Raw genomic sequence first — 9,488 nt, forward strand, 5'->3', positions numbered from 1 at the left:
CAGGGGCAGCTAGGTGGCGCAGTGGATAAAGCACTGGAGTCAGGTGTACCTGGGTTCAAATCCAGTCTCAGACACTTAATAATTATCTAGCTGTGTGGCCTTGGGCAAGCCACTTAATCCCATTTGCCTTGCAAAAACCTTAAAAAAAGTCTGTCTACTATGACAGTTTAATCAAAAGTCAACATTTATAGGAAAGTCCTAGAGATTAAGTCCCTTAAACTTGTTAACACATCTTCATTAAGAAAGAATTTCTAGGGGTGGCTAGGTGGTGTGGTGGATAAAGCACCTGACCTTGGAGTCAGGAGTACCTGGGTTCAAATCCAGTCTCAGACACTTAATAATTACCTAGCTGTATGGCCTTGGGCAAGCCACTTAACCCTATTTGCCTTGCAAAAACCTAAAAAAAAAAAATCCATAGACAACATGAAATAAAAGTGGTGGTGTCTCAGTTCTAAGCAGGACTGAGATATTGAGATATTTTGGATAATTGGGGCCAGGTTCACCAGTGATGGATAGAGTGAAAACATGACCTTGGGAGATGACTATGTGACCTAAAGTAAGTCATTTAATTTCTCTGAGTCTCAGTTTTCTCATTCTCAAAATGTGGGTAACATCTGCCTCATAGATATGTTGTGAGAAGCAAACAAGGTAAGTCTTTAAGTAAGTCTTTAAGAAAAGTAATAATTTTTCATCAATTTTAACAGAAAATCAGATTGTTAATTATAGGGATTTGAAGTTTCATAAAACAATCTTATTTTTCTTATGTATATGAAAATATTTTATTTTGATATATGTCATTCAGTTGTTATGATTGTTTCCCATTCAAAATTCCAGTTGCCTACAGCTTTTGAATGACCAGTTTCAGTTCGTCTTTTGTTTCAACTGTTCCAAAGGAAGTCTCCTCTGCCTTTGCAGCATTTATTTCCCTCTATAAACATTCCCCTTATCAGGTGAGCAGACATCCATCTATCATTTGACATCTTCTAGTGACATCCAGGCAAGGAGCACATCTGTGAGTTCCTCCAGAATTTTCCAGATGCTGATCAGAGACTACCACAACCAGCCAGCCCCTTCCCATCCTGCCCGAAATCTTGTTCTTCCCATCCCCCCCCACACAGACACTCAAAACAGGAGGTCACCATTTAGGGCTTTCACTTTATTTTGCCAGAATGTAACATGCTGTCAAATAAGAGAAGAGGATCGTGGGCTTCATTCGCATATAGGAAATCAGCCCCAAATATCAGAATAAATAAATAAACACATATGGAAGCTGGGAGGAGCCCCTGACGCTCCATGAGGAGCTCCTAGCAGCCTCAGAGGTAGACTCGGGTATGGAGGAGAACAATCTGGCTGCTAGTGTTGAGAGGCCCTCCAGATGAGGGGATTTGAAAATTACAAATAATAAATAACAATAACAACAACGATAATAGCCACAACAATATGCTAAATTAATGTCCTTCTACAATGAAAATGCTTTCCCCTGGAGAAGCTCCTAAGATTAAAAGGGCAGCGTTCTGGTGTGTCCTGGGTCAGAAAGTGCTGTAGTTGTCACTACAAAGCTGACTGGATTTCTTCTCTCCAGTTGTGTCACTGAGTGACAGCCTCAGGATAAAATGCATTTGTTCAGAAATGCCAGAATGAAAGAGGCAGGTGGTGATTCTAGAGATCCTGCCTCCTGTTCTCTGACCCTGTCCCACCTTGTAACTTGCCTTTATCCTCTGAGTCTGGCTTTTTCCAAGAGCTCCGGAAAAGGCCTTGACTCATTGACCTAAGTTAATTTTGGTTCAGGTTCCATTGGTCCAAACTGTCCTCAGTGATTGTAATTCCCATCCCCAGGCTGAAAATCAGACGAAACAGTCACTTTTCCCTTCTTCTGTCATTTTAAATAGAGAAGTGATAGCAAGAGCCCTGATCTAACTTTTATTTTGTTCCAGCTCTTAAGCCAGCTCTGTCTGGAGAGGGCATAAGAAAGCAAGAACAAAATGTTTCCTTAGCTAGGATTCAATTACTGATTCAATGAGGTCCAAAACCTCATCTGGGTTGATTGCAGGCACACCTGCTCCCTACCTGTTCACCCTTGGCCACAAGTAGGGAGGATCTAAATACAGGTAGGGCTCCAGATGGTAGGTGAGGGGCAGAATGAGGCAATCCCTTTCCCAGCATATAACAGAGCTCCCTTCCTTGCCCAGAGTTTGAGCAAATTAATTAATAAGCAGATGACCCATCTTGTTTTTCTGCCCATTTTCCACTTATACTCATTTCCCCCCAAAGACTGACCATCTTGGGACCCCTCATGTGTCTTATTAAGGATGAAAGAAGCCAGTGGGGTCTATTGACCAGATGCCTCCTTTGTTCTTTTTGGCTCCCTGTCACAGTGGGAACAAGGGGAGGATTCCCTTTGTTAGCAGTTTAGTCTGAAACATTTCAGGAGAGTCAGAGTCCGGAACATGTGTGAGGCTCCAGTTGTTGTTCCTCTCTCTGTCCTTCCCCATGACCTTGCAGCTCCTGCCTCCCCCAAAGAGCTGCACCATCCAGAGGTGTGATGGCTACAGCCAGGTGGCTCAGGTGTGGGACTGTTCTCCAGTGTGGTGGCTGGGCTGGGAGGTTGAAGGGGCACAGACCTGTTCTACCAGGTCTCTGTATGCAGCTGATTTCAGGAAACGAGGGTAGGAGTCCTTCTCCATCAGAATGCGTGTCTTCCCTTGAGCTTCATCAAAGCAGGTTACTGTGGCTCCTTGCAGGTTCTTCTGGGTAAGCTCTCTAGTTTCATGGTCAATGTTCACCTGGGAAGGAAGGAAGGAAGGAGAGAAAAATTATCAGTATGGGTGGAATGAAAGGACGGCCTCCAGCAGACCCAAGGGAAGGATTAGAATCCAGAGAAAAGTGCACAGGATTCATTGGGAGAACTGAGAACCCAGTCTCAATTTTCATTACCTAACTCTGTGAATTCAGGCAACTCAGTAGTGGAAACAATAGTAATAATAACCGGCATTGACAGAGCACTTCATAGTCTGCAAAGGACTTAAAATACATGATCTCATTTGTGCTTCACAACAATGCTGTGAGGTAGCTATATTGGTTATTGCCATCTCCATTTTACAGATGAGCAAAGTGAGGGTCAGAGGTAGGATTGGAATCCAAGTCTTCCTAACTCCAAGTCGAACATTCTGTTCTCCATGTGATGTTTGGAGTCAAAAGAATTTTGAATCCCATCTCTGAGAAATGACCCACTGTAAACAAATCACTTCACCTCTCTCATTCCTTTCCTTATCTGTAAATTAAGAATAATACTATCTATGCTGCTGGAGAAGGAAGTGCAAACCACTGTAGTATCTTTGCCCCCCAAAACCCCAAATGCGGTTGAATAAAACGCAATAACAATAAATACCACCCTACCTCACAGAGATGTTGTGAGAATTGAATTAAATATCATGCCCAAACATATAGTGACATATACAAAAGGGGCTGTTATAGCTAGCCTCTCTTGTGCCTATGTCTACATCTCTAAAGCAATGATTTAGAAATGCAACGTTCTTGTTAGACTATAATAATGGAGGAATAGTTGAGAAGCAGAAAACACTGCTGCTCAAAGCAGAGGAAAGACAGTTTGGGTCACTAGGTGGCGCAGTGGACAGACTGCTGGACCTTGGGTCAATTCCCATAACTTCCTTCAAGTCCCAGCTAAAATTCCCACTTTCTGCAAGAAACCTTTCTTCCTGGTATTCCTTAATCTAATGTCCTCCCCCTTCTGAGATCATCCCAATTTATCTTTTAGATGGATGGATAGTTGATAGATAGATAGATAGATAGATAGATAGATAGATAGATAGATGGATAGATGGGGAGAGAGAGAAAGAGCGAGCCAGAGAAGTGTATTCAGTTTGTACATAGTCATCAGCATGTTGCTTTCCCCAGGAGATTAAGAACTCCTTGAAAGCAGGGTCTCATTCATTTGTTGTTCTTTTCAATGTAAAAACTTAGCTCAGAAATCAACATACAGTCGGAGCTTTAAAAAATATTTGTTGACTTCAGTGCATAGAAGCAAATAAGGTCAAGAGGTGGATGACTTCTGCATCATCTCAGCTAACTGACCTCTTTTGGAGCTTCACTGCAGATGAATTCTTCAAAGATTCTTTGAGCCCTAGAAGCCAATTTGGTAGAGGATTGGATTTTCTTGAACTCCTCACAGGCCAGCCAGAAGTCCAGATTCTCCTCACTGAATTCAGTCTTTAGGAAGGCCCGGAAAACAGCTATCCCACCTGTCATAGAGAAGGGAAAAGTAGTAAGACAGAAGATCAAGTTGAGGGATGGAAGAAAAGGAGCACAAGGCAATAAGAACAGTTAATGGGGCCATTGCTGCATGATATTTCTTCAAGCTGGCACTGTTTACTTGATGTTCTGAACAAAGACAAGCCCATATAGCTCCTTGCCATCATTCACCCCCATTGCCATTACTCTAAGTACCTCAACACCCAGGACAATGAGTCTGAAATATAACACATGCACACCCATAGGACCTGTGGAATATGCCACAATGCAGACAAGGTCATACTTACTTTTGCTGCTCAGTAAATGATCAAAGGACTGTTTCCATCCTAATACATCTTCCGGAACAAATCTGTGAAAAAGAAGTCAAGATATTTTTAAAGATGTGAGTTTTTTAAGGTCAGGAACTATTTTTTTTAACTTATTTTGTATCAAAAGTGTCTAGCCCAGTTTTTTTGCACAAAACTGATATTTTTAAAATTGAATTCCAGGGAAAGCTTCCTGGCTTTATCACAAAAGTCACCTAAGTAAGAGTAGAACCGACCACTAGGATCAGAGGAAAACCTAAAGTTTATCAGGGAATCTAAGGAAAAACCTCCATTCTGGGACTTCCAAATTTCTCTTCCAACCAAAAGAACTTCCATTTCCCAATACAATCCCAATTCTATATAGCTTCTTCCTATAGAAGAGGGAAGTGATTTTTTCCCTAAAGGTGGTTTTCTAACCATCTAGAAGTAGAATTATTTTTAAATTCCATAAGGGTTTTAGTCTTTCTCTTGATTCTGACTAGAGGTACAAAACACTTTCAATAGGAGACTCCTTGATGTAGATATATACACATATAAATACATGTGAGCTATATAAACACATATACACCTATGCATGTATAGCTCTATACATACTTATTGGTGTCTATGTGTGTGATTTTATGGATATCATTTTATAGAGACAGATAAGCACTTTTACTCCCAGCTCACTCTCCTTCCCAAGAAGAGACAGTTCCAGGTAGTATCACTCATATCCACTAATACTTACTTCTCCTTGCTATGTTTGCTGCCCCATTCAAATTTGCTGACATTCCCACTCTCGCTCCCCAATTCTGATTTATGAAGGAAGATTCCAAGACGAGTCTTGAACTCTTTGGCTCTGGAAGACAAAAGGAAAAACATTTAACTGTTATCAAAGGGACCTGGAAAGGAGGCTGTCAACTCAACAGACTTGTCCCTCTTCAACACAATAGTAAAAGAGGGTTATAGTCGCCCTATATATAAAAAAAAATCTGTGTGTGAATAATTTGCAGGGTTTATTTCAGGGGGAGGAGGAGGAGAAATACAATAGAAATGGATCTGTGCTTTCACTGTCATAGAAAACTCCCAGTAAGGAAATTTCCTCTACCAATGAAAAATCAGGAACTCTTCAGACCAGAATTTTGAAATCTCTGGAAACACTGAAAGAGTAAATGACTTAGGGCTTCACTTTGCCAGCATGTGTTGAGATGCCACTTGAACTCGGGTCTTCTTGACCAAGCAAGGTCAGAATTTGGCCATGCTACGTTTTGTGTACACACAGAATTCTTCATTATATACATACATTTACATGTGTGTATAAACATATATAAATATACATGTGTCTATGTAAAATTGTGTGTGCATGTATACAACATTTAAACAGATCTGTATATAGATACACATGTGTAGATATATACATATAAATACATGGGCATCTATGCATGTGGCTCTCTATGAAATTATAGTGCATGTATGTGTGTGATTTTATAGAGCTATAGCAAAGTTAGCGCTATATCAGCGTCCCCCAAGTCCCGGTTCCTCTCTGCCTCAAGGCACTGCTCTCTGGTTGTTCCCTTAAGACTAGCATCTGGGGGACAAAGTCAGGTTCTTCTCCGTCCCCATTCCCAACTTTTTCTCTATCTTCTCCCTCCATAGCCAACAGGCCCGTCCTGTAGGAGAGCTAAACAGAGGCGACTCAGCGGAGCGCCTCCCAGAGGACTAATACTGGGCCAGCTGCGGCCGGTGTGTGGGACTGGCATTCCCTTGCCACCCTCTTCCCCCTTTGACTACAGGCTAGTTCCCAGCTGGCCGGGGACTGGACAGCCTCAACGCCCCAGCAAGCTGGAGAAGACCGCTAGCACCAATCCCTCCTCTCCTCTGCCTGCTGCAGGGATCCGCTTGTGCTCCCTTCTCCTCCCGAGAGCATCTAACGGAATCAGCAGAGGCGGCATCTCCCGCTCTCTCCCGTCTCCTGCGTCTCCTGTGACCGGGCTCCCTCCTCTTTTCCTGGCAAGGGACGACCGCCGGCCGAGTGCAGTCCGAACCGGGACCGGGTCGCGTTGCTTTCCTGGCCCTCGAGGTTCCTCCCCGGTCCACCCAAGTCCCGGGGCGGCTCCGCCACCCCGCGCCTGTTCCCCGCTGGGGCTGGGGTCGCAGCCCTGCAGGCGCCTCTTACCTCTCCAGGCAGGTGCCGGGGAAGGCAGCTAGGGTCCGGCACATGGCGGCGGCGGGGCAGCAGGCTGGGCAGGGAACGATGGCGAGCTGCCCACTCCTCTGCCGGACTCCGGGAGCGCGCCAGAGAGTCCCACCCGGGGCCGCCAGACTGGATGCTGCGGGAGGGAGCCGCGGCTTTATATAGCCCGTGGCAGGGGGGAGGAGGAGAAGGCAAAGGGGGTGCAGTGGGCCCTGACCAATGGGAAGAGCCGCCCAGCCGGGCTCTGACGGAGGGGAGGAAGCTTGCCTCTCGGCTGCAGTAACGGGAAGGGCAGGGAGGCGGGGGGCACTGGGGTGAGGAGCCCGGGCAGTCCTGGCAGAGGGCACTCGCAGCCGGGGGCCGGATAGCGGCACCAGCGCAGCTCCCCCCTCCCTCCCGCTCCAGGAATGAAATCTCCCGAGGATGGGGTGGGTGGGTGGGTGGGGGGCGCAGGGACGGGCTACTCTGGGAATGTAGAAAGAAGTAGAAAGAGCCAAAATGCGGGATGTCGTTTGGCATTGCGGACTGGCCAGGGTGTTCATGGGAACCCTTCGGGCTGCCTCACCGGGGAGACTGGCATGGCAAACGCTTCGAGGGCAAGGACCCGAGCTGCCTCTCCCAGTCATGACTTGGCCCAGTAAGGCGCTGCGCTCCACTCTCTGGGGAGCTGGAACCTCTTGGACACCTGAACCGCCTCCCGGATGGATTATGTCCGTGCGGCTAGGGCGGCTTGGTGGTTCGGTGATGGGTGATGTTTGTCCTCCATTCTTAAAGAAGACATGACGAGTTCATGAATGGACCTGGGTGTATTGGGAGGGGGGGTGCTGCACCGAGTTACCTGCCTCACTTTCTCTTCTGGAGTCATCTGGGTCCAATATTCAGATATGAATCAGGATGATCGGAGATGGCCCCGCATGAGAGGCAATCAAGGAAAAAGTGACTTTCGCTAGTAAGTGGCAAGTGTCTGAGGCTGGATTCAAACCTCCATCCTCCTGACTCCAAGGCCAGTGCTCTATTCACTGTGCCGCCCAGCTGCCAGTGGTTACAACACCGGTCTTGGAGTCAGGAGGGACCCGATCTGATCTCACACTTGACACTCAGGAGCTGTGTGACCTTGGGCAAGTCACTTAACCCTGACCATCTTCAGTCGTCCTGATGCCTATCTGACTACTGAACCCAGATGGCTCTGGAGGAGATAGAGAGGCTGGTGACTCAGCACAGCACCCAGCACTCAAATCCAGTTCAGGTGCTTGTCATGGCATCACCTCCCTGATGTCATGGTCTTCGATAATGAAAGACAAACATCAGACTAATAGTTCCCTATGATTCTTTGGATCAAATATAAATTCTATTTGGTTTTTAAAACCCCTCATAACCTGGCCTCAACCTACCTTTCTAGACTTGTTCTATTCAACTCCCATCTTAACATTTTCTGATGAAGCCAAACTGGTTTTTTTTTGTTGTTCCTTTCTCTTGACTCTGTTTTCCATCTTAAAAGTCATTTCTCAAATGTTTAAAATGCATTCCCTCCTCATCTCCACCTTCTAGAATCCATTGCTTACTTCAAAACTTAATCTAAGCTGCCATCTTTTCTGATTTCCTGGGTTGTCCCAACAGCAACCCTCACCAAAAAAGCTGTGTTGCAGTTTATATATATGCGTATGTTGTCTTCCCAAGAGGATGTAAATTCCTGGAAGGCAGGAGCAGTGTTATTTGTGTCTTTTTATAATGCTTATAGTAGCAGCTTAGTGCTTTCTTGTTGATTTATTGATGGATGAAATGTTAGAGCTAGAAGAGACCTGAGAGATCACAGTCCAATCAGAGGCTCAGAAATAAAATGACTTGCCCAAGATTGAGACTAATTAGTCAAGAAACATTTATTAAGCATCCACACTACACCAGACACTAGAGTAGATCACAGATCCTCTGAGTCCCAGTTACTGTCTTTCTACCACCCAACCCTGCCATCTGCAAATATTCCAAGTAGGCTTCAGTCGGGCATTCCTTTCCCCACCTCCACCTCCCCTCCCACCCTGGTACTTAACCTAGCTCAGTTACTGGTGAGGTATTTCCCCATTTTCTTAATTTTGTCATCTGTAAAATAAGAGCAATAATCTGTTCAGTCTCCTCCCCCCCTCAAAACTCAGACTGGTACCCCCTAGGGCTGATCCCTTCTGTTCCTGCCTCACACAAGGATGTCTTAAGGGTAATGGAGACAAGGGGGGGGGGGGGGGTTGAACATTTTTATTTCCTTGGAACAATGGTGCTTTGTAAATGCACAGTGTTTTTATTCAGTTAATGGAGAAGCATCTAGGGAGCAGAAAAGAAAATATTGTAGTGCAAAGTGTTAGCACAAGTTTACAGTTAGATGTCTTTAGAATGCTGCCTGCTCCACTCTGTTGTATGTTTAAGGCTCCAGTAGAGAGAAGAAGACCAAAGAGAATAGTCAGCAGCAACAACAATAGCTAATATTTATAAAACAGTGTAAAATTTGTAAAGTATTTTACAAGCATTATCACATCTGATCCAACAACAGCCAAATGAGATAGATGCTTTTACTGTACCCATTCTACAGATGAGGACACTGAAACTTAAGGAAGTCAAGTGACAATCTGAATTCAGGTCTTCCTAACTCCTAGTCTCTATACACTATCTATTGTTATCAGCTAAACAAAAGGAAGTAAATGGGGAGAAAAAAATGGGAAGGAAAACGGCAAAAGGAGAAAAGGATCAAAATAGAA

The 9,488-nt window shown here is 45.0% G+C and overlaps 1 protein-coding gene across 1 annotated transcript; it reads right to left on the bottom strand.

Moving 5' to 3' along the window:
* Positions 1 to 1,142: 1,142 nt before the first annotated feature.
* Positions 1,143 to 6,848, bottom strand: RGS16 (regulator of G protein signaling 16). The gene is made up of 5 exons (XM_074220383.1): positions 6,730 to 6,848; positions 5,302 to 5,412; positions 4,557 to 4,618; positions 4,093 to 4,259; positions 1,143 to 2,783 (listed from the first exon to the last, which is right to left on the bottom strand). Exons 1-5 carry the CDS (start codon positions 6,771 to 6,773, stop codon positions 2,562 to 2,564), a joined length of 606 nt encoding a protein of 201 aa, XP_074076484.1. The 5' UTR covers positions 6,774 to 6,848; the 3' UTR covers positions 1,143 to 2,561.
* Between the last annotated feature and the right edge of the window lie 2,640 nt (positions 6,849 to 9,488).

The sequence above is a fragment of the Macrotis lagotis genome, chromosome 2, assembly GCF_037893015.1.
Source record: "Macrotis lagotis isolate mMagLag1 chromosome 2, bilby.v1.9.chrom.fasta, whole genome shotgun sequence".
Classification (NCBI taxonomy): Eukaryota; Metazoa; Chordata; class Mammalia; order Peramelemorphia; family Peramelidae; genus Macrotis; species Macrotis lagotis.